Source organism: Stomoxys calcitrans, chromosome 2, assembly GCF_963082655.1.
Source record: "Stomoxys calcitrans chromosome 2, idStoCalc2.1, whole genome shotgun sequence".
Classification (NCBI taxonomy): domain Eukaryota; kingdom Metazoa; phylum Arthropoda; class Insecta; order Diptera; family Muscidae; genus Stomoxys; species Stomoxys calcitrans.
This window is the reverse complement of record NC_081553.1, coordinates 167,980,604-168,005,833: the sequence shown is the minus strand read 5'-3', so window position 1 is coordinate 168,005,833 and position 25,230 is coordinate 167,980,604. Positions and strand designations below refer to the sequence as shown.

Here is a 25,230-nt window from a genome sequence, read left to right as displayed (position 1 = left end):
GCTATGTTGCAAACAAAAGTATTTATTTGGCCCACTGTATTTAGTATACTCATGTCAAGTTAAGCTACTGACAGCGACAATACAGACGTTTTCGTAGTGTAGTGGTTATCACGTGTGCTTCACACGCACAAGGTCCCCGGTTCGAACCCGGGCGGAAACAATCAACTTTTTATTTAATTGATTCATTTAAAATAAGGATTTAAAATTTATATTGTCGAAAGTTTGATTATATCGTTAATGAACTAACCAAAATACATAATAAAGGAGTGCGATACAAAAAAAGATAAGGTTAAGTTCTGTCAAAATTGTCCAAATCTGTAATGGTTTTAGCTATTAATTTCATTGCTTTCTTAAATATTTCCTGCAAAGTATTTCATATCAAGTGTATACAAATTAATTGAGAATTAGTACGGCCTTTACGTAGCCCCCTATATTTACTCTGTGTGTGTGTGTGTGTGTGTGGTTGCAGAGTTTCTTCAATCTATTACAAAACAAAAAGTAATTAATAAATCCTTTATGATTGCAGCAAGATTTCACTCATACAAATAATTTTGCCGCCAGGAGTTTTCGTAGTGTAGTGGTTATCACGTGTGCTTCACACGCACAATGTCCCCGGTTCGAACCCGGGCGGAAACAAATGATTATTTTGTTTCGAATTTCCGTAAGCAACAAGGTAAATTAAAAAATCTAAATTTTGTACTTTAGCTCAAGTACCTTTTTTCTCAAGGACGAAAGCAAATAATTTTGCCCCCAGGAGTTTTCGTAGTGTAGTGGTTATCACGTGTGCTTCACACGCACAAGGTCCCGGTTCGAACCCGGGCGAAAACAAATGATTATTTTGATCGAATTTCCGTAAGCTACAAAGTAAAGAACAAAATCTAAATTTTGTACTTTAGCTCAAGTACCTTTTTAAACAAGGACGAATATAATAATAATTTTAACTATAATAATTCTTATTGTTGGCAAACTGATTTTAAGTATCGACTTTTAAAAATTGATGAATTTTCCTTCCAGTATTTGACATATTTTAGTTTGCCTCGTGGATCTCTGGTGCTCTTATGAAAATGAAGTGCTTTAGTTATATATACATATTGATTACTTTCATTTAATCATTAATTTTGGTTTGAAAACCCACAACCTTATACAGTAGAATCCCGGTAATTGAAGTGACCAGCCAATTTTCTAAGCCGACTTAGACATGCCCGACCGTTCGCCCATTGAAAGCATGCTAAGGGTTAGTACTCTATTCTGCTTTTCACATGAGTAACTAAAAATGAAAAATGTGTGAAAAATTAAAATGAATTTTTTAAGCTAATAACTTAAAATTAGCAATTAAGATTGCGTGTCAATCGATAGTAAAGTTGTAGGTCTTAAAAAATATAACGTTTAATGTGGTGCATAATTTTTGAGTAGCCCAGGGGCTAGTAAGACTTTTGACAGAAGCAAAGCAAATTTTAACGTTTGTAGAGCAGACTTCCATGTTGCAATTTGTGAGCGGCTACTACTAGCCGCTTACACACACATATTTATTTCTTTATGATTAATTAGTCATACGCCTAAGCCAGTCGCCGGTTTGTTGTGCGCTCTTAATACTAAAAAAGTAACTAAGTAAAAATCTAAGTTAGGATTTGCTATTTACAAAATCCTTATTTGATTTGCCCCTAAGTTGGTTCATGTCTGGTATTGTGCCCCCACCTAAGTGATGGTATCTGTTATACGCAAAAGCCGGGCAATGACAAAGGATTTGCTCCAACGTATTATCATCTTCCCCGCATGCTCTACACATGCTTCACTTGCCGCACCGATTTTACATTACGTAGTCCTATGTGTCCCGTTATGATACCGAGAGCTATACTGACCTCCTACTTACTTCGTTTTAGGAACAGCCTCGTCTTCTCACGTTCTGGAACTCCCTATAAGATTTTCACCATGTTATCTACTGTTTCGATGTTCCACAGGGTCGCATGCGCATTCGTCACCCACGCCCTAAACTCGGATTGTGTCGGCTTCGCGTTAACCAAGTAACCAACCAAACGATGCGGATTGTTCCACCTTCAGTGAAGGCGTTAATCTCCTTCTTAGAATGCAAGACTGTTCGTGACTTTACCGTTCTGCTTGTTATTGCCCTTATGGCCATTTACTGTCCGTAAAGATGTTCATACTGGACGTCCTCGCGTTAGTAACACACCTCCTCACGCATTCAGGCAGTCTAAAACAGATCTCAGTCCCTGAGTTGTCAATATAGACCCCCTGGCCCACTCTGTCTCCTAGCTTTGATCCATACGTGTAACACGATCTTCCAGACCTTCCCTACCCTTTCTTCCAGGTTTCCTATCGTCGCCTCGATTATACCGCGATGGTATGAGCTGCTCCCAACTTCAATCCATTCTCCTATCGCTTTAAATTTCATAGCCGCAGTGGCTGTCTCCCACTTAATCTGTATGTCAATGGGTCGGATATCCAGAATAGGCTCCAGCGCCCCAGTGGGCGAGGTTCTCATCGCTCGGCCTATGCCAAGACAACATGTTCTCTGAACCTGTTGTGTGGTACTTATGTTACACCTTTTCTCCACCAAATGAGGCGTAAATAAGTATTGGTCTAATCACAGGGATTTTGTAAGTAGCACGTAATTCCTAACTTAGATTTTGTTTTTCGAGGTTACTTTTTTTGTATTAAGAGCGCACTGCAAGCCGATTTCTGGCCTAGGTGTATGTCCATAGTGGCATGGGGCGAATTAACATCCGCACCCTCTTGACCTAACCTTATTAATTTATCAAATATATTCTGTTGTTTTCAATTTTGTTGTTTTCATCCGATAATTTTTAACATGATTGATCGACGGATCGGTCTATATGACAGCTATATTCAAATCTAGACCGATCTGGGCCAAATTGCAGAAATATGTCGAGGGGCTGAACTTAACTCACTGTCCCAAATTTTTAGCAAAATCGTACAATAAATGCGCTTTTTATGGCGCAAGACCTTAAATCGAGAGATCGGTCTATATGGCAGCTCTATCCAAATCTGGACCGATCTGGGACAAATTAAAGAAGGATGTCGAGTGGCCCAATACAACTCACTGTTCCAAATTGTAGGAAAATCGGAAAATAAATGTGGCTTTTATGGATCGGTCTATATGGGGGCTATATGAAGATATAGTCGGATATAGCCCATCTTCGAACTTAACCTGCTTATGGACAAAAAAAAAAGATTTGTGCAAAATTTCAGCTCAATATCTCTATTTTTAAAGACTGTAGCGTGATTTCAACAGACAGACGGACGGACAAAGCTAGATGGTCTTAGATTTTTAAGCTGATCAAGAATATACATATATACTTTATAGGGCCGGTAATGGATATTTCGATTTGTTGAAAACGGAATGACAAAAGGAATATACCCTCATCCTTCGGTGGTGGGTATAAAAAGGCATTTATTTATTTCACATAACTTTTTAGTTTATACCTACGTTTTTATGGAGTTTGACAGTGGCTCACGTGAAAAGCCGAATAGAGTACCAACCCTAAAGCATCAACAATCAAAGTGATTCTTGGTTGCGTTGAAATAATTTACCGATACATTTTGGAATAGTATACAGGGTAAAAATTGAGTGCCGCGGCATTTTGAAACACAATACAATTTTCGAATACATAGCATCTAACATTTTGGAAGTCGGCCTACATTTCCAACTAATTGAAGCGAAATTTATACAGACGCGAAGGACATGTCGCTGCTATTTTGCTCAAGGAACTCAGTACTACACTCTTGCGGAAAGTGTTCACACTTTCTTTCTCACCATTGTGGATGCCACTGCGTCTATTTGTTTGTGCCCCTACATTCATTTAATGTGGTTGCCACACATAATTTATTTTCCTTTCACCTAAAAAGTTTACGCTTTTATTTAGTTGTTGTATGAAGCTGAAAAATATGGCATGTCAATCAGCTGGTCTACAAGGAAGAAAAAGAAAAGTGTACATGCAAAAAGAAGAAACTATAAGAACGAGAGAGATGGAGCTAGTTCCAGCTGTTCCTTACTTGGGTAAGTTCCAATCAACTAGTTCCATCTGGAACTGTGCAACGCTAGCATCGAATTTCTTGAAAGATTTAATTTTCTATGGATTTGAGGCACTGCATTTATACAAGGTCATTTATTTTGTTTATAGTTGTGAATAATGTCAACAAAATATTTTAATTTAACATAACATATTTACGGCAAATTTTTTTGCACCAACACAATCTTGCCATCATATTACAATAGAATTAATTGTGCCTAATTGCTACTTTTAAATCATTAGCCTTAAAAAAACATTTTAATTTTTCACACATTTTTCATTTACCAACGATAGGATCATTTTGCAATAAGCTGCATCGAACTTCTTGTAAGATCTTATTTTCTATGGAATTCATTTCACTGCATTTATACAACAAGTGTATCAATATATAAAAAAACGCACGTAATGCTCATCTCATTCGTCAACCAATGATGTTATTTGACACTACATAGTAGTTTGTTAAGAATATTCATTTTGTATACCAGAGTTTTCCAACTGCGAGTTTTCCAACTGCGAACTTGACGTTGGATTGTTTGAAAAGGTATATAGTAATTTAATTGATATCGCAATGGCAACTCTGTAGATTGGCTTACAAACCACAACATCCACTAACCATTTACAATACGTACCACACACAAGTCAGACGACTAACAAAAACGACAAGAAATGTAGCGTTCAATAAAAAATACCAGACATCTAAAAAAAGAATGGCACACTAAACGAAAGCCATTTACACACACACACACATACCGAAAACAACCACCAAAGTACATTATTCATCAAACGAAGGTGCTGTAGCTTATGTACACTGTTTGCCACTGGAATGGCATGAGTTTTCGTAGTGTAGTGGTTATCACGTGTGCTTCACACGCACAAGGTCCCCGGTTCGAACCCGGGCGGAAACAAATCTTTTATTTTAAATAATTATTTTTCTAATATATTTTTCTAAATAATTTTTCTTACAGAAATTAATTTTTTTAGATGTCACATAGATTATTTTCTACTCTAAACGTAGTCAATGACAAATATTAGGTTTTCTTTCCTTTATTCAAATAATATACCACAATGCTGGGGCTATTGTGGTGTTATTATTACAAATGTCTTATGGCTTGTCTACAGCTATAAATATGACGTTAATTGATCGTAAAATATAATTCAAGATCAAGTTCACAATGCTTTAAGAGATCAGAATACATGCCCTCATGTCTGCAGCGTCTAAAAGTCATTCAAAGGAGTGCCAGCCAGTCACTCCGTCCATTTATCCATAAACATTTATTAATTTTTATAGGATTTTAATGATGTGCATTTATACGTGATTTCATTTTTGGGGAAGGTTACTTATTCCTTTTTATTTTTTGGTGAGAATGTTTACAAATATTCCGTGCTATATTGATGCACCGGGGCGGTGCCGCGCACACTCACCTTAAACTCCTACTCATTTTATTCACTTGACATACATAAGCGCATACCTATACACATTCTTAGACGCTACAGCTTACATTTGACGTCAACCTCATGGGCGATGTAGGGATATTCATTCTCCATCCTCATAATTAAATATCCATAAAGAATGCCCGTTATTTTATGGCTGCTCATAAAAAATCAATGATCGTTCCTTTATTAATAAATCCCCAAAGTGCAGTGGGAATTGTTGCGGCAAGGAAGTGGTTTCGATCGTGTTGGGATTACATCACACACACCAATCGTAGAACAATCAAACAAAACGTTTGTGTTGTTTTTTGCTTTTGCAGCACAAATTTTGTTTTGTAATCGAATATATTGATAATGGTTTGCTATGAAGGTAACATCCTTTGTTTCAAACCGCAGACAAAGGCTCCGAAAGAGTCGCCAAACCAATGGTTATCGGTAACAGATTCTTTAATGAGTATTCGGCTATGTATGTATGTATAAAAAATGTTATGTCACTGTAAGTGTTTTATTGCCTTCTAAACGGGATGTAATCGATTTCGTATTAAATATTATATTGGGTTGCCCAAAAAGTAATTGCGGATTTTTTAAAAGAAAGTAAATGCATTTTTAATAGAACTTAGAATGAACTTTAATCAAATATACTTTTTTTCTAAAGCAAGCTAAAAGTAATAGCTGATAACTGACAGAAGAAAGAATGCAATTACAGAGTCACAAGCTGTGAAAAAATTTGTCAACGCCGACTATATGTATAAAAAATCCGCAATTACTTTTTGGGCAACCCAATAGATTTTTTGTTATTTAACTTTGAGTTCTATACACATCTACTTTGAAGTTGCATTAAGTTTGGTGAATCGATTAAACCGTTACTTATAATATGTTATACACTCGTAAAAAGAAATTTATTCGTGAAGGAGTTCAAGCTTAATGTTATTACCATGTATATGGTTCGAAAATAACAACCGGCTATTATCGGCGAACTCAAACACCACAAAGTAAACAAAATGATTTTCTATCGCACCATAAATCGTTCTTATGATACTGGCACCGGTGCCAAACGCCAAGGTGGTGATAAAAAAAACTGCAACATCTGAAATAATGTGCATATCTGCACCTGCAATGCAATTCTGTAACATATAACTAAACATCGTTTAGTTAAATTTGTCGACAAAAATTGGAGAAGTACAGGGCAGACATAACCGCCACACAGGAAGGGCTCCACAACAACACCGAAAGGTGACGCCCTATGTATATTATCGCTGCCATGAAACGAGGCATAAATTTGGCTGTGAATTTGTGGTAAGTTGGAAACTGAAACCCCTTGTCTCCAGCTTTACTCCGGTGGATGAGAGACTAGCCACAATCCACATAAAATCCAAATTCTGCAACATCTGCCCTATTAGTACCCATTTTGACATTTAAACGCTTCCCATGAATTGTACCATGAAACGACTGTATTACATTTAAACAATTGGCAGGTAAATCAAAACTTCTGTACAATACTTGCTTATCACCTTCGGTATGATTTGGATTTTCTAAAGTTTACAAAGAAAGGTTTACATTTTAAAATTGGTCTAGATTTCTATATAGCTCCCATATATATATTTTATTCAAAATAGCCTTTTAATGTTGTAGTAGCCACAATTACGTTCCGATGTTTAGATAATTGCATGAGTTGTTTTTTCAAAATCTATCTCGAATTAGATATAGCTCCCATGTATATAATTCATCCGATTTGGTTATTTAAAGCTGTAGTAGGCACAATTTTGGTTCGAACTTTACAAAATTTAGCATAAAGGTGCGTATTAACTTCGGTTTTCACAGTAAAACTCCATATAAAAAAAATTGTGATAAAAATCTATGAAAAATTTTTCACTTGCGGTACTTAGTTCTTTATTGACTGGAAATTTGCTCTGATGGAAGACAAGGACGAGCGGATCAAGGATATTTTCTATGATTTTAATGCAAACACGAAGAAACTTCCGCTAGCGGATTGAGGCTAATAGACTTCGCTACGGCAAAGAACATGGTAGTTAGTAGCACCATATTCCAACAACGAAGGATTCACACGGCCAGGGTAGAGGGTTGAACATCGATTCCGATCATTACCTTGTTGCAGCAAAGGTTCGCACCCGTCTTAGTGTGCCGAGAAACATGCGATCTGACACTGCACGAAGAGGAAGGAAATGGAAAGACGTGAGTGTGAGCAAATCGAAATGTTCAGGAACCAGAAAGAAGTCCAAAAATTCTACCAAAGAATTAATCATCAAACCTATGACGTTGGTACAGGCACATCCTCCTGCAGAGACAAAGAAGGAAATCTGACAACTGATACAGATAGTGTGCTGAGGATATGGAAGGTCACTTTTCCCAGCTACTGGTATCCGATGACGGTGGCTACGAGTATACCGCAGAATCAATCCCTTATGATGGTATAGATTTTGTACTACCTAGTCAGAACGAGGTCCATGTAGCAGTAATCCGGCTGAAAAACAATAATGCAGCAGAAGCCGTTGTCTGAACGAGGTCCATGTAGCAGTAACCCGGCTGAAAAACAATAAGGCAGCAGGAGCCGATGGTTTGCCGGCTGAACTATTTAAGACCGGAGGCGACACGCGGATAAGAAGTACACATCAGCTCGTTTGCGCGATATAGCTAGAAGAACGCATACTTGATGATCGGAAACTAAGCATACTATGTTCCGTACACAAGAAAAGGAATACGACCGTATGTGCCAACTACAGTGAAATAAGTCTCCTTCCCATCGCATTCAAGATAAAATTGATTGTTCTGTGTGAAAGATTAGAATCTAAAGTCAAGGAAATAATTGGGCCCTATCAGTGTGGCCTTAGACCTGGTAAAATCACCTTAGACCAAATATTTACACTGCGCCAAATCCTGGAAACGATCCGAGACCGAGAATGACAAATTAACATCGACCGTATATTCATTGACTACAAAGCCGCTTTCGACAGCCCTATACGTTCAGAGGCATTTCAAGCCATATTAGAGATTGCTGATTTGACCTTGCAGGATGACTCTTGCTGATATGCTGTCCTCAGTTAAAAAAGAAAAGAACCTCTGCGAACAATTCAATTTCAAATGAGGTTACACAAAGGGAGAAAAACTATCGTGCGATCTCTTTAATATCCTGCTGCATGTACAGGTGTGAATAAACATAACATCCTACTGACAAGAGATCATATACTACCCGCCCTCCTATGCCGACGACATATGTAGATATAATGTGTCGGGCACCGGAAGAAACAAAGAAGAAAAGTATCGAAAGTGAATCAATAAAAGTGGTTTTGGCAGTACATGGAAATAAGACAAAGTGGTATCAAAGCCCCGAACACCCGAACAGATAAAGAAAATGGAAAAAGTTAGGAACTTCAACTTTGAGATAGCATCTTTGTCTACCTCGGCACTGCCTTAATCGAAACAAATATCACCAGTTTTAAAATAAAACGAATGATAATATTGGCTAACAGATGTTATTTTTGATTGAGCCAGCAGTTGAGGAGCAAGCCACCTCTCGATAGACGAAAATTACACTATACAAGACGCTGATACTACCCGTGCTGTTGTATGACTCCGAAGCATGGGTACTTGCGAGAGCAGATGAGGCGATAGAAGATCGAGGCACTGGGAAATATATTCTACGTTCGGCTAGAGGAAGAAAATATCTGCAATGGAAACAAAAGTAAAAAAAAAAACAAGTAAAAGCGTGCTAAGTTCGGCCGGGCCGAATCTTATATTCCATCCACCATGGATCGCATTTGTCGAGAACTTTTACCGGCATGTCTTCTTAGACAAAAAAGGATAAAAGAAAAGATTTGCTCTGCTATTAGATCGATATCAAGATACGGTCCGGTTCGGACCACAATTAAATTTTATGTTGGAGACCTGTGTAAAATGTCCATATAAACCTATCTTGTCAGCCAATTCGAATATGTATTGCGCCCTTTGGGGGCTCAAGAAGTAAAATAGATAGATCGATTTATATGGGAGCTGTATCAGGCTATAGACCGATGCAGACCATAATAAACACGTATGTATGTTGATGGTCATGAGAGGATCCGTCGTACAAAATTTCCGGCAAATCGGATAATAATTGCGACCTCTAGAGGCTCAAGAAGTCAAGACCCAAGATCGGTTTATATGACAGCTATATCAGGTAAAGAACCGATTTGAACCATACTTGGCAAAGTTGTTGGATATCATAACAAAATACTTCGTGCAAAAATTCATTCAAATCGGATAAGAATTGCGCCCTTAAGGCTTAAGAAGTCAAGACCCAAGATCGGTTTATATGACAGCTATATCAGGTTATGGACCAATTTGAAGCATAATTGGCACAGTTGTTAGATATCATAACAAAACACGTCGTGCAAAATTTCATTCCAATCGGATAAGAATTGCGCACTCTAGAGGCTCGAGAAGTCAAGACCCAAGATCGGTTTATATGGCAGCTATATCAAAACATGGACCGATAAGGCCCATTTACAATACCAACCGACCTACACTAATAAGAAGTATTTGTGATTTCAAGCGGCTAGCTTTACTCCTTCGGAAGTTAGCGTGCTTTCGACAGACAGACGGACGGATATGGCTATATCGACATAAAATGTCGCGACGATCAAGAATATACATACTTTATGGGGTCTCAGACGAATATTTCGAGTAGTTACAAACAGAATGACGAAATTAGTATACCCCCCCATCCTATGGTGGAGGGTATAAAAAGTAAAGTAACAAACATTTGACATATAGAGTTATTGCAAAATCAAAACAAATATGAAAAAAGTTTACTCAGCTGTTCGCATGACCTGACCTTATAAGTGCATGCTGCAGTAGTTTAAACGATTTTAGTACTACATTCATCGCGATTATTCGTTTTATTCTCATCTGTTATCGCATGATATTGATGACTATTTAGTATAACAATGAATAGAAATTCTATCCACAACATCTGACTTGCACTGGATAAGACTGAAATAAAATACCCCAACGGTTCACAAGTAAAGGGAGATTTTTTTGAGGTTAGGATTTTCATGCATTAGTATTTGACAGATCACGTGGGATTTCAGACATGGTGTCAAAGAGAAAGATGCTCAGTATGCTTTGACATTTCATCATGAATAGACTTACTAACGAGCAACGCATTGCCGCATTTGGAGTGAAGAGCAACCAGAAGCCGTTCAAGAACTGCCCATGCCCATGCGAAAAATGCACTGTTTGGTGTGGTTTGTACGCTGGTGGAATCATTGGACCGTATTTTTTCAAAGATGCTGTTGGACGCAACGTTACGGTGAATGAACACATTTCGAACCGAACACTGATTTTGGTAATAAAATTCAATGATTTGCAAGCGTTGCTCGTTAGTAAGTCTATTCATGATGAAATGTCAAAGCATACTGAGCATCTTTCTCTTTGACACCATGTCTGAAATCCCACGTGATCTGTCAAATACTAATGCATGAAAATCCTAACCTCAAAAAAATCACCCTTTATCATGCATATGATGCAAGTAAACTCTTCAGAATACCTATTATCTATGCGTTGACTCTTAATTTACACACTGTACATACATAAATAGAAATACCCATACAAATTGGCTGTTTATTCTTGGCTGGCACATTTCTTTTTTGTTTTTTTTTTTCATAAAGCTTTTGAAAGCTTTACTTTCACCTCAACAAATGAAATGTAAATAAAATACAGCCACTTTTAATAGTTTTCGTAGTGTAGTGGTTATCACGTGTGCTTCACACGCACAAGGTCCCCGGTTCGAACCCGGGCGGAAACAAACTTTTTCTAATTACTAATATAAACTTAAAACAAAATTTTGAATTTTAAGAACTGGGATATAATAAATTTGTATACAATGAAATAACTAAAAAATTTTACCTTCGTATTGAAGTGTGTTTTGTTTGCCAGATACCTAGATTTTCTGGTTTAAGCCTAGTGCTGACTTCATGCGCTGCGAAAATGCCTATTAAATTATTGCGAAATCCGACGGACTCTGCTCTTTGCTAGTACGCAATCAAAATCAAACAACAACACACAACAAAGATAACATCATTAAAACAGAGTTGATTGGTGCCCATTTCGTGAGCATTTAATTGCATTGGCAATTAAGTGGAGCGAAATTTGTATTGGCGCAGCGACATGTCGCTACTATTTTACTTATAAAGCCTAGTACTTACCAGTGTTGCCGTTTTTGGCAGGTTCCTACCAAAATTGGTAGGTTTTTATTCTCTTGGTAGGTTGGTAGGATGACCTCAATTTTTGGTAGGTTTTCTCAACATAAATATCATACCACCAATACGTTAATACCAAGTTAATTAGAGAAAAAATCGTCGGGTATAACTCAAAACTTAATCACCTCATGCCGTTTCTGTGTATTTGTTAGGAGTGCAGAATAAAAAAACTGCTACAAGGGGTCTCACTGCTTCAAATTTCACAAAAGGGCGACGTTTTGATATTCACTATAATTGGTATGAGTGTTAAGGAATTTCGTCAAAATTTCGTATATCTGGGTAAGAAATGCGGGTTTTGTGCGTTTAATGCCTTCAGTCTGAAAACAGGCATATTTGGCAGTTGCATACAAATATGGCCAAATCTGCTCCATACTAATGGTCAATTCAATTCAGTGTAACGACGAAAGTATGTAGTAAAAGCGTCTTTCTGGGCTCAAACACTTACATTTTGGTATCGCTTTGTCCAAACTCGGCAACGGTGTTCATTGAAATTGGGTCAGAAATACGACTTTATAAACAGAAGATTTCTCATCGGGAGATCAGTATAAAGGTGTTTATATCAAGATATAGGTAATATTTATACCCACCACCATAGAATGGGCGTATGCAAATCTAGTCATCCCGTTTGTAACACCTCGAAATATTCGTCGAAGACCCATTAAGCGTATATATTTTTGATCGTCTCGAAGTTCTGGGACGATCTAGTTTTGTTATGATTTCAAATAACTGTGCCAAGTACTGTCCAATATAGCTTGGATATAAACCGATCTCCCGATTAGACTTCTTAAGCCCCCGGAAGCAGCAATTTTTGTCCGATTTGGCTGAAACTTTGCATGTGGTTTTCAATTATGATTTTCAACAACTGTTCCAAGTACGGCCCAAATCGGTTTTTAACTTGATATAACTCCCATATAAACCGATCTCCCGATTTGACTACTTGAGCTCTTAAAAGCCGCGATTTTTTTCCGATTTGGCTGGAGTTTTGCATATGGTGTTCTGTTATGACTCTCAACAACTGCGCCAGAACGGTTCATTTCGGTCTATAACTAGATATAGCTCCCATATTTTAGCAGAATCCATGGCAGTGGGTTCCCAAGATTCGGCCCCGCCGAACTTAGCACGCTTTACTTGTTATCAGGGGGTATACTAATTTCGTCATTCTGTTTGTAATTCTTCGAAATATTCCTCTCAGACCCCATGAAGTGTATATATTCTTGATCGTCATGGAATTTTATGTCGATCTAGCCATGTCCGTCCTTCAGTCGCTCTGTCCGTCCGACCATCTGTCCGTCCGTCCGTCTATCTGTTGAAAGCACGCTTAACTTTCAAAGCTAGCCTCTTGAAATTTTGCAAAAATAAAAATAGGTCGGTTGGGATTGTAAATGGGCCATATCGGTCCATGTTTTGATATAGCTGCCATATAAACCTATCTTGGGTCTTGACTTCTGGAGCCTCTAGAGGGCGCAATTCCTATCCGATTTGGCTGAAATTTTGAACAAGGTGTTTTGTTATGACTTTCAACAACTGTGAAATTGGTGGATAACCTGAGGTCTTGAACTCTTAAGCCTTTGGAGGGCGCAAATCCTATCCGATTTCCCTGAAATTTTGCATGACGTGTTTTGTTATGACTTTCAACAACTGTGCAAAGTATGGTTCAAATCGGTTCATAACCTGATATAGCTGCCATATAAACCGATCTGGGATCTTGACTTCTTGAGGGCGCAATTATTTTCTGATTTGGGTGAAATTTGTACAACATGACCTTGAGCATACGTGTCAAATATGGTCTGAATTGGTCTATAGAATAATACAGCTCTCCTATAAAACGATCTCCTTATTTTACTTTTTGAGGCCCTAAAGGGCGCAATTCTTATTCCATTTGGCTGAAATTTTACACAATGACTTCTACTATGGTATCCAACATTCATTCCATTATGGTCCGAATCTGACCATAACTTGTTATAGCTCCAATAGCATAGCAATTATTTTCTTTTATCCTTTCCTTTGCTTTGTTTGCCTAAAAAGGGACACAGGGAAAAGAACTCGATAAATGCGATCCATGGTGGAGGGTATATAAGATTCGGACCGGCCGAACTTAGAACGCTTTTACTTGTTGTATTTGTTGACATATGATTTTTTTGATTTTTGTGTTTTTCAAAATGTGATGCACCAAGATGTGATTGAATGACTAACGCAGCTTGCCAAATATACAAACTTACAGGGGTTTCCAATAATGGGTGTTATTTTGGCACTCAAAGAAAAATGGATTTTATTTAGAGAAATGATCGGATGTTTTCTTCATACTAAAGAGGAAGGTATGTAATACATAACGACGTTCATACTATGTATGTCGTTGATGAAAAATTATATCAGCCAAATCGTAACCACGACCATGCTTATAGAACTATATAGGATTCAAAATAACACCTCTTGTTCGAAACCCTATACAATGCTCAAGCTTGAATAACTGGTTTTGAAGCGCAAATACTTGTTTCTAAATTCCAAAGTTAAAGATGCACACAGCAGACAAATACAAATCTATTTTGAGAACACGGTACAATCTCGCCGCTTTTGAATATACCCTCCTCCATAGGATGGGGTTATACTAAATTCGTCATTCGGTTTGTAACACCTCGAATTTTGATCCAAGACCCCATAAAGTGTGTATACTAATAAAAGTTCAAGTTGATCTGCACAAATTAAATGCGATCTATTGTGGAGGGTATATAAGATTCGATCCTGCTGAACTTAGCGCTCTCTTTTTTGTTGTTCTTCGCATTCTCTGTAACTATTGCCGGATTATAGGTACGTACTGATTTTTAATTTTGACCATACAAGTGAGTAATAGCTACGTTAATCTTTCCCTCCACATTATGTTTTTAATAAACATATAAAATTGCAGGGGCTAAGAATTTGGAATTTAGTTTATCGCATAATTTTGCTTTGTCAACAACACGCGCATTAAACACCAAACAAGAAGACAGCGATAACAATTTGCTATGGCAGAGGGGAAATTAGACGCAATAATATTCGGGGCCACTGGTTACACGGGTCAAGTGGCTGTCGAACATGCCTTAGAGCTTCTCAAAGGCTTCAAGTGGGGCATTGCAGGTAGAAATCAGGTATTTATACAAATTATTAGCAACGATTTTTTTCTTTTACTTCAGAATTTCTTCCATTTCATTTCAGCCAAAACTTAAAGACGTCTTATTGAAAGTTGGCAGACAAACTGGAATGGATTTAAGTCATATACCCATCATATTAGCTGATGTCAATGATCAAAAGTCCATCGAATCTATGGCTAGAAAGGGCAAGGTAAGAATGGCAGCCGTAAATTTAATATGAAAATCCAATCTTATCAAAGCTAAATAACGGACTAAAATGCATAACGTTAACTCAGATGCAAGACAACGTAACCCGCTAAAGTAAAACTTTACAATAGAAGCAAGAATTTCGTTATCTTCAAAGTTGTTCGCAGTATTAAATTTAGTTTAACGGTGTTTGTTTATTATGAAATACCGCAGTGATTAACAAGTAAAAGCATGCTAATTTCGGCCGGGCCGAATCTTATATACCCTCCACCATGGATCGCATTTGTCGAGTTCTGTGCGCGGTATCTCTTTTTAGGCAAGCAAAGAATATTGAATAAGAACTGTTATTCTATTGGAGCTATATCAGGTTATAGTCCGATTCGGACCATAAATAAATGCTGAACATTGTAGAAGCCAATGTGTAATATTTCAGTTCATTCGGATAATAATTGCGCCTTGTAGGGGCTCAAGAAGCAAAATCGGGAGGTCGGTTTATATGGGAGCTGTATCAACCTATTAATCAATTCAGACCATATTAAACACGTATTTTGAAGGTCACGAGAGAAGCCGTTGTAGAAAATTTCTGCCAAATCGGATAAGAATTGCGCTCTCTAGAGGCTCAAGAAATCAAGATCCCAGATCGGTTTATATGGCAGCTATATCAGGTTATGTACCGATTCGCGCCATACTAAGTACAGTTATTGGAAGTCATAACAAAAGACCTTCTGCAAAATTTCAGCCAAATCGGATGAGAATTGCGCGCCTAATTGACTCAATAAGTCAAGATCCTAGATCAGTTTATATGACAGCTATACCAGATTATAAACCGATTTGAATCATACTTAACAAAGTTGTTGGAAATGATATCAAAACACCACGTGCAAAATTCGTCAAATCGGGCGAGAATTGCGCCCTCTAGAGGCTCAAGAAGTCAAGACCCAAGATCGGTTTATATGGCAGCTATATCAAAACATGGACCGATTTGGCCCATTTACAATCCCAACCGACCTACACTAATTAAAATATTTGTGCAAAATTTCAAGCGGCTAGCTTTACTCCCACGAAAGATAGCGTGCTTTCGACAGACAGACGGACGGATGCACAGACGGAGGGACATATCTAGATCGACTTAAAATGTCATGACGATCAAGAATATATATATTTTATGGGGTCTCAGACGCATATTTTGAGGTGTTACAAACAGAATAACGAAATTAGTATACCCCCGTCCTTTGATGGAGGGTATAAAAACGAAATAAGGCCGAACAAAAGTAGGTACCCATATATTTATTGTACCGCTATATATAAATATAAAAAAATGGCAGATATAATCGACTACCGGTTCTCATTAACCGGTTATAATTTATCGTATCGATGTTCTTCTTGTTAACGGAATTTGATTTTCGGAATAAATACTTATTGCTTATCTTATTGATTAAAATTAACCGGGGGATTGGTACCGGTTAGTGACTTATCGACTCAAAAATTCAAACATTCTTATATATAAAATAGAATTTGTGTTTGTTTGTTCCGTATAGACTCAAAAACGGCTGAACCGATTACCTTTTTCACAGATTGTGTAGGTTGTTCTGGAAGGAAACATAGGAAACATAATTTTTTGATACCGGAAGGGGAACGGACCCTCCCCCTTACCACAAAAGTACTACCCAAATATAAAAGTGGACCGATCGGGACAATATAGGACTCAAATGAAAGGTATTCAGGAGTAGAGCACGAATTTCATATTAAAAATTGGTTCCAAATAACTGGGGGACCGCCCTAACCTCAAAACCCCCTTAAATAGGGACTCAAATGAAAGGTGTTCGGGATTAGATGACGAATATGGACATGAAGTAGAAATAGCCCTTATAATTTGTTGATTTCGGAAGGGAGCGGACCCTCCCCTGTTACCCAAAAACACCAACCAAAATCAAAAGTTGCCGATCGGGACAATATGGGTATCAAATGAAAGGTATTGGAAGAGAGAATACGAATATGGTATTAAATTTGTGTTTAAGTGCCCATTGGGGCGCCCCAACCCCGAAATTCCCCCAAACAAACATATTGGACGTTCATTTCAATATGGGCCTCAAATGAAAGGTATTCGGGAGCAGATTACTAATCTTGCATACAAAACAGTTCGAGGTATAGGGGGTCACCCTACCTCCCAAAAGTGCCTTTAATGGGCATATGACCTATCATGACTATACGGGACTAGGTTTTTTTTTGTTCCGTAGAATCAAAAAACGGCTGAACCGCCCCGACCCCAAAACTCCTCTATACAGAACTCAACAGATACTTTGACAGCAACAGCTAGTGAAACATCTAAGAAGGAATCGTCCACAACCCAAGTGCCCATTGTCCTGAGTGGCTACACTGCTTTCTCAACTGCCCCCGGTTGCGTTAGGAGACTCATCATGACAAGATCGAACGAATCTTGTGAGAATAAACTCCTGGCGGACTAAGGGAACGAGGCTGACGCAATAGTGGTGAAAATTCTTAATCCTGACTAAGGTCTGGTTTCTGCCGCTTGGGCGGAATTAAAGGCCCTTACGATGGCAAGAGGATTTGACGTTGTTCATACCCGTGTGTGAAGGAATGGTTCGTGGACTAAGAATTTCTGGATATAAACTATTCAAGGGTACGAGGAATGGGAGACACAGAGCCATCGCACAGTGGCGTGGTTTGACTTTTTTCGTTGCAAAAATCATATCTTTTGAACCGAATAAGATAATTTAATGATTTAAACATATGACAGATAAGTGTTTTTTAAATTTTTGGCAAAATTTAGGTCATAATTTTAAATTTCCTTTTTTCGGAAATTTAAAGTTGTGAAGCGTATAAATTTTAATAGGAAATAACAACTTTTTTCACTTTTTTTATTATTTGGAGAATATTGAAACCTTTCCAATAGTATAATCAGATTTGCAACTGGTAAAGTAATAGTGTCACAATTCCAAAAATGTCGATGATACCTTGTGTGAAGTTTTACAAAAATATACATTTTTCAGATATCTACACATGTTTTTTTGCTCTATCTTCAGTAAAAAGAGTCATGACGATCGGCCTATATATGCCCATTTGGCAGCACTTAAAAATTTGAAATACGCGCACCCCATGTCCGCCCCTGGACTTACTAGGGTCTCCAAATTTTGCATAATTATTGGAGACCATGTCCCCATTCACTATGCCATGTTTCGTGTAGATATTCTTATTCGTTCAAGTTCCTTGGAAGAACTTGGATTGGTCATATCGAATAGGTTACCAGATCACTGCAGTGTGTATCAAACGGCGATACTTGCAATTAAAGAAGTGGTGGAATAGCGCAGATGTAATATTATAACGACGATTGACATAAATATCTTCCCAGACAGCCAGGCAGCAATTACATCCTGGGAGAATGTATTTCTGAATTCAAAAATCACCTCGACTGCTGCAGATCTCTCAACGATATGGCTGAATGGTTCAAAATTCACCTGCTCCAGAGATATCCCAGGGAATTGTAGAGCGGACGAGCTTCCGAGACTAGGTACTACCTTACACATTCCAGGGGGATGAGAATCTGTGGATATGCCTCTAGCGACATGTAAGCTACGTGGATGATACGTGGTCACAAAGAGGGGCTGTGGCATTCCAAAATTATGTGGCCTAATCTAGACTTGAAAATGTCCACCGCTTTGCTGACGGTGGTTAGAACAGAAGTCTCAGTCATTGTGTCCGTCATGACAGACCACTGTCTAATCGGAAAACATGGTGATATACTGAAGGTTGCAGTAACCGCTTTTGCCGAAACTGTGAGGCCGTCGAGGAGGAAGAGAATACAGAACATATGCTATGTGTGTCCCGCACTGGTAGTCAGAAGGAGTTCCACTTTAGGTTCTCATTTCTTTGAGAAATTGTTTTATTTAGCTGATGTGAACATTCGCAAGTTATTGGGCTTTTTAAAGCGATCTGGATAGTTCAACGGTAGGAACTAGAAGGCATATTACATCTCATGTTCCTGTGGTATCACAATAGACGAAAACGTCTAAACGAGTCTAATGGCAGACTGCCACTTTAACCTAACTTAGCCTGGATATAGGGTCTATATAGTTGTAATGCCCAATTTCACTTTATAGCGGAAAATGTAGGGCTTTATGTAGTCGGCACCGCCCGACTTTTACCTCTCCTTAATTGTTATTAGTTTTCTACAAATAAGATGCTTTTTAAACACTTGCAGGTTATTGTAAATTGCTGTGGTCCTTATCAAATCTATGGTGATGTTGTTGTCAAGGCATGCATTAACGCTGGAACGCATCATGTGGATATAAGTGGTGAACCCCAATTCTTCCTTGGAATGCAGCATAAATATGATGACTTGGCTAGAGAGAAAGGATCCTATGTGATATCGACATGTGCCTTTGAAAGCATTCCTTCTGAATTAGGAGTTTTATATGCCGAGAAGAATTTTCCAGGTAATTTAAAATATATTTGATTGCCATGTTTGTGTTATTAAATATCGACCTGGGTCTCAATTAAATATATGTTTACATATTTTCTCTGGATCGTAAAGTAAAGTTCACTTCAGAAAACTCAAATTCCTCAGAGAGGAGTCCTCACTGATTCCGGCTCAGTAGAAAAGTTCACCATAAAGAGATGCCTCATTTTGTCTTCAAATCTCACTTTTCAACTTTTGCTATCGTTTCAGGCACTGTTAATTCTGTGGAGCTTTATTGGGAAAGTAAATTTAAGTTGCCGGACAAATCTTCAAACGCTTTCTTAAACGTTGGTACTTGGAAAAGTGCTATCCATTGCATGCAGCATGCCCTAGAAATATTGAAACTGGAAAAGAAAGTCAATAAAGAAAAACTTCCGAAGTTAACTCCAAAGTTATGGATGAAGTGAGTGTTGAGTTGAATCTACACATTATGCGGCGAAGTGGGCGAGCATTATATTCGAAAGCGTTGATCGATAAATTGTTTTAGTTGAGATATATACATATAGGATGACCCACCTTACGATTGGACAAATTTTCTTGAGTCACCCCATAAAAGTCGTGACAAGTTTTCCATATTGTTAAGTGATGACTGTAACACATTGGGTGTTGCGGACTTTTTGCAAAATCTGCCAACGGCGTTAGGCCCAGTACACACCTGCAGCGAAGTTTTCGGTAGCAAACACATGGTGCAAAAAACTAAAGGCCAAAACAGAATGAACACGTTGAGATTTGTTTTTGAGCGATGCGTTGAAAAATGCAACTCCGCAAAAAAAAGCAACACCCAAAAGTTAAAGAATTTTTAAATAAATCCTAAATTCGGCCCAGATCGGTCCAGATTTGGATATAGCTGCCATATAGACCGATCTCTCTCAGATTTTGTCAAAATTTGGGACAGTGTGTAATGTTAGGCCTTTCGCCATTCCTCTTCAATTTGGCTCAGATCGGTCCAGATTTGGATATAGCTGCCATATAGAGAGAACACTCGATTTAAGGTTTTGGGACCATAAAAGGAGCATTTATTGTCCGATGTTGCCAAAATTTGGGACAGCGAGTTAAGTTAGGCCCCTTGACATCTTTCTGCAATATGGCACAGATCGGTCCACATTTGGATATAACTGCTATATAGACCGATTTCTCGTTTTAATGCCTTGGGCCCATAAACGGAGCATTTAATGTCCGATTTAGACGAAATTTGGGACATTGAGTTGCGTTAGTCTTCTCAACAACTTTCTGCAATTTGGCCCTGATCGGTCCAGATTTGGATATAGCTGCCATATAGACCGATCTTTCGATTTAAGGTTTTGGGACCATAAAAGGCGCATTTATTGTCCGTTGTCGCTAAAATTTGGGACAGTGTGTTGTGTTAGGCCTTTTTCCATTTCTCTTCAATGTGGCCTAGATTGGTTCAGATTTGGATATAGCTACAATATAGACAAATCTCTCGATTTAAAGTTTTGGGACCATAAAAGGCGCATTTATTGTCCGATGTCGCCAAAATTTGGGACAGTGAGTTAGGTTAGGCCCCTCCAGATTTGGATATAGCTACCATATAAACCGATCTCTCGATTTAAGGCCATGGACCCATAAAAGTCGCATTTATTGTCTGATTTCGCCGAAATTTGGAACATTGAGTTGCGTTAGGATTTTCAACAACTTTCTGCAATTTGGCCCAGATCGGTCCAGATTTGGATATTGCTGCCATATGGCCGATCACTCGATTTAAGGTTTTAGGACCATAAAAGGCATATTTATTGTCCGATGTCCCCAAAATTTGGGACAGTGGGTTAAGTTAGGCCTCCCGGCATCCTTTTGCAATTTTGCACAGATCGGTCCAGATTTGGGTATAGCTGCCATATAGACCGATCTCTCGATTTAAGGTTTGGGCCCATAAAAGGGGCATTTATTGTCCGATTTCTCTAAAGTTGCGTTAGGCTCTTCAACAACTTTCTGCAATTTGGCCCAGATCGGTCCAGATTTGGATATAGCTGTCAGATATACAAGAAAAAGCACATTCAAAATCCTATTTTGTTGAAATTTGACACAGTGACGTATGATAGGCTTTTTGACATCCGTGTTGCATATGGTTCAGATCGGTCTATATTTGGATATGGCTACCAAAAAAACCAATTTTATGTTCTACAAAATTGAACAATGACTTGTAATTATTAGACCTCTCAATATCCGTGTCGTGGTCCAAATCGGACCATATTTCGATAAAGTTGCTATGGGGGCATAAATTATATATTTTTCACCGGATTTTGACGAAAGGTGGTTTACATATATGCCCGAGGTGGTGGTTATCCAAAGTTCGGCCTGGCCGCTTTTTACTTATTGGTGATAAATTACGCATTTATCAAAATTAAGCGTTATTTTGTATAAATAAATGCATTACGTGGCGCAAAAAGTGATCAAAGCAATAGTTTCATGCAATGAAACTAATAAAATATACAATGCTTTCAAAATCACTCTGCAACACAAGGCAACACGCTTAGGATAATTCTTATGGCAACGGAAATTTCGTTTGAGGTGCACTTTAAGTAAAAGTTCTCCAACTTCGAATATCAAATCTCGTCCATATCTACAGTTTCTGACAAAAGCATACTATCACCGCACTCATTGCCCTATGGCATGGTGAATCTTTTACGAAGCCATTTTAAAATTTAATTCATTTTTTTGCAGACCATACTCTCACAAACCTGAGGGTTTGAATGGCTACTTTGCTCCTTTCCCAGTTGCTGATCGATTTGTCGTTCAGAGGTCGCAACGCTTGGCCTATGCGCATGAAAAGAAGAGGCCCATTCAATTTGAAATGTATATTGGCTTTGGGTGAGTATACTAAAAAATAGAATCATTTGGTTGACGAAAGCATTGCAAACTTTTACTATTTCCAGGTGGATGATATTGGCCCTTTTGTATCCATTAGTTTTAATAACCTTAACAATACTGGCTCAAATCGGATTTATACGCAAATTGATGATAAAATATCCCCACATCTTTACCGGAGGTATAGTCAGTAACCAAGGCCCACAGGAAGCAAATAGAAAGGCAGCTGAATTTAAACACACCCTAAAAGTTAAGGGCTGGTCCAAGGGCACCTCTGAAACGGAGGCTCCCAATAAGGAGGCATTATTTCGAGTGTCAGGAAAAGATCCTGCTTACAGTCTAACAGCCACCTGCGTATTGCTGTGTGCCAAGGTTATTCTAAAGGAAAGCCATGTTATGCCTGGAAGGTCTGTATAACAGAGTTTAGAAATCGTAGTTGCATTTATAAATTAAAAAAAAATACATTTCCTTTCTTATTACAGAGGCGGAGTTTTGCCCCCTGGTTTTGCTTTTGCTAAAACCCATTTAATCGATGAGATTAGCCGTGCCAAATGGGGTCTTAAATTTGAAGTATTAAAATAGAAAGTTTTTAATAACATAATATTTTATAATGTTTTGTAGGTATATTCATAAAATAAAGAATTCTTGCATATTGTTTAATTCATTTTGTTTTGACTCAGTAGGTATAGCTTTTAGCCAGTTTGTCGTTCCTTGTATTCTAATGTATGGAGTTCTAATCCTTGGAGTATATAGGCAATAGGTATATAGGCAACTTCACCGATAAATTGCTTTCTAAATTTGTTTTAAAAAAAAACTTACTGACACATTGATTAAAAATTAGTACCAAATGGGTTTGTGTCAATACCACACGGTATAAATATCAAAACAATACCTCCTGATATGGACCTTGACCAACCTTGATTAGTTTTAATCAATAATTGATTTCATATGCATACATTGAGACCCTGAAGTGGCATTTGTATGAACAGAGGGACTCCAGACATGAAATCGAGAGATCGCTATAAAAAGGGTGGTTTTTTAATAGCTATAGGAAACTTTTTCAAAAAAAAGCAAGTAAAAAGGCTGCAAGTTCAGCCTGCCCAAACTTTGGATATACACCACCTCGGGTATATATGTAAACCACCTTTCCTCAAAATCCGGTGAAAAATGCATACCTTATGCCCCACAGCAGCTATATCGAAATATGTTCCGACTTGGACCAAATACTCATAAGTACAAGTCATTCTTCTATTGTGTATAACAAAATATTTATCTTTTTAGTAGCTATATCTAAAAATAAACCGATCTGAACCATATACGACACGGATGTCGAAAAGCCTAACATAAGCCACGGTGGCAAATTTCAGCGAAATCGGATTATAAATGCGCCTTTTATGCGGCCTTTAAATCGAGATATCGGTCTATATGGCAGCCAAATCAAAACTGGACCGAATTAAGCCAAGTTGCAGAAAAATGTCGAAGAGCCTAATACAACTCACTGTCCTAAGTTTCGGCGACATCGGACAATAAATGCGCCTTTTATGGGTCAAAACCTTAAATCAAGAGATCGGTCTATATGGCAGCTATATTCAAATCTGGAAAGATCTGGGCCATATTGAAGGAGGATGTCAAAGGTCCTGACACAACTCACTGTAACAAATTACGACGACATCGGACAATAAATGCTCCTGTTATGGGCTGAAAACGTTAAATCGAGAGATCGGTCTATATGGCAGCTATATTCAAATCTGGACAGATCTGTGCCATATTGCAGAAGTATGTCAAGGGGTCTAACGCAACTCGCTGTCCCAAATATCAGCAAAATTGGTTAATAAATGTGGCTTTATGGGCCGAAGAAACTAAATCGGCGGATCGGTCTTTATGACAGCTATATCCAAATCTGGACCGATCTGGGCCTAATTGAAGAAATATGTCGAGTGGCCTAACACAATTCACTGTCCCAAATTTCAGCAAAATCAGATAGTAACTGCGGCTTTTATGGGCCTAAGACCCAAAATCGGCGGTTCAGTCTATATGGGGGCTATATCAAGATATGGTCCGATACAGCCCATCTTCGAACTTAACCTGCTTATGGACAAAAAAATGAATCTATGCAAAGATTCAACTCAATATCTCCATTTTTAGAGACTGTAGCGTGATTTCAATAGACCCACGGACGGACGTGGCTAGAACATCTTAGATTTTTACGCTGATCAAGAATATATATACTTTATAGGGTCGGAAATTAATATTTCGATGTGTTGCAAACGGAATGATAAAATGAATATACCCCCATCCTTCGGTGGTGGGTATAAAAAACACATAAAATTCTGAAAAATTCATGAAATCTTCATTGGAATCGATGGTACGGTCCATATAATTTAATGCAAATGGTCCATCCGCTTAGTACAATATTGGCATACTCTTTCCAACATTTCGGCCGGTATCTCACAAATGAATGCTTCAATGTTGTCATCCAATGTGTCAATAGAAGTGGGCTTGTCTGTATAGTCACAAAAAATAGTCTAAAGGCGTTAAAATGCACGATCTAGGTGGCCAAATGACCGGTCCCGAACGTGAAATAAAATGTTCACGGAACTCGCCTCTCAAGTCCATTGTTACTTGCGCCGTGTTGCATGTGGCACCGTCTTGTTGAAACCACATGGCATGCAACTCAAGCTCTTGCGTTTTGGGCAAAAAAAGTTGGATATTATCCCACGATAGCGCTCACCATTCACAGTAACGTTAGTATTCGCATCATCTTTGAAGAAGTACGGTCTAATGATGTCATCAGCCCACCAGCTCACAAGCCACACCAAACTGTGACTTTTTCTGGGTCCATTGGCAGCTCTTACAATGCTTCTGGTTGATCTTCAATCCAA

At 38.2% G+C, this 25,230-nt stretch overlaps 1 protein-coding gene and 5 non-coding genes across 6 annotated transcripts; all 6 read left to right on the top strand.

The window, feature by feature from the left end:
* The first annotated feature begins 87 nt into the window (after positions 1-87).
* On the top strand, positions 88-160 carry Trnav-cac (transfer RNA valine (anticodon CAC)). The gene has a single exon. It is a non-coding gene; the product is annotated as a tRNA-Val (tRNA).
* Positions 161-563: 403 nt separating this feature from the next.
* Positions 564-636, top strand: Trnav-cac (transfer RNA valine (anticodon CAC)). Its single transcript has one exon. It is a non-coding gene; the product is annotated as a tRNA-Val (tRNA).
* Positions 637-756: 120 nt separating this feature from the next.
* Positions 757-828, top strand: Trnav-cac (transfer RNA valine (anticodon CAC)). Its single transcript has one exon. It is a non-coding gene; the product is annotated as a tRNA-Val (tRNA).
* Positions 829-4,881: 4,053 nt separating this feature from the next.
* Trnav-cac (transfer RNA valine (anticodon CAC)) lies at positions 4,882-4,954 on the top strand. The gene has a single exon. It is a non-coding gene; the product is annotated as a tRNA-Val (tRNA).
* A 6,256-nt stretch (positions 4,955-11,210) lies between these two features.
* Positions 11,211-11,283, top strand: Trnav-cac (transfer RNA valine (anticodon CAC)). Its single transcript has one exon. It is a non-coding gene; the product is annotated as a tRNA-Val (tRNA).
* A 3,174-nt stretch (positions 11,284-14,457) lies between these two features.
* Positions 14,458-22,960, top strand: LOC106080928 (saccharopine dehydrogenase-like oxidoreductase). The gene is made up of 8 exons (XM_013242548.2): positions 14,458-14,542; positions 14,640-14,859; positions 14,927-15,052; positions 19,268-19,502; positions 19,736-19,928; positions 22,205-22,351; positions 22,417-22,755; positions 22,831-22,960. The coding sequence occupies exons 2-8, from the start codon at positions 14,737-14,739 to the stop codon at positions 22,928-22,930; spliced, it is 1,263 nt and encodes a 420-aa protein (XP_013098002.1). The 5' UTR covers positions 14,458-14,542; positions 14,640-14,736; the 3' UTR covers positions 22,931-22,960.
* Positions 22,961-25,230: the final 2,270 nt, after the last annotated feature.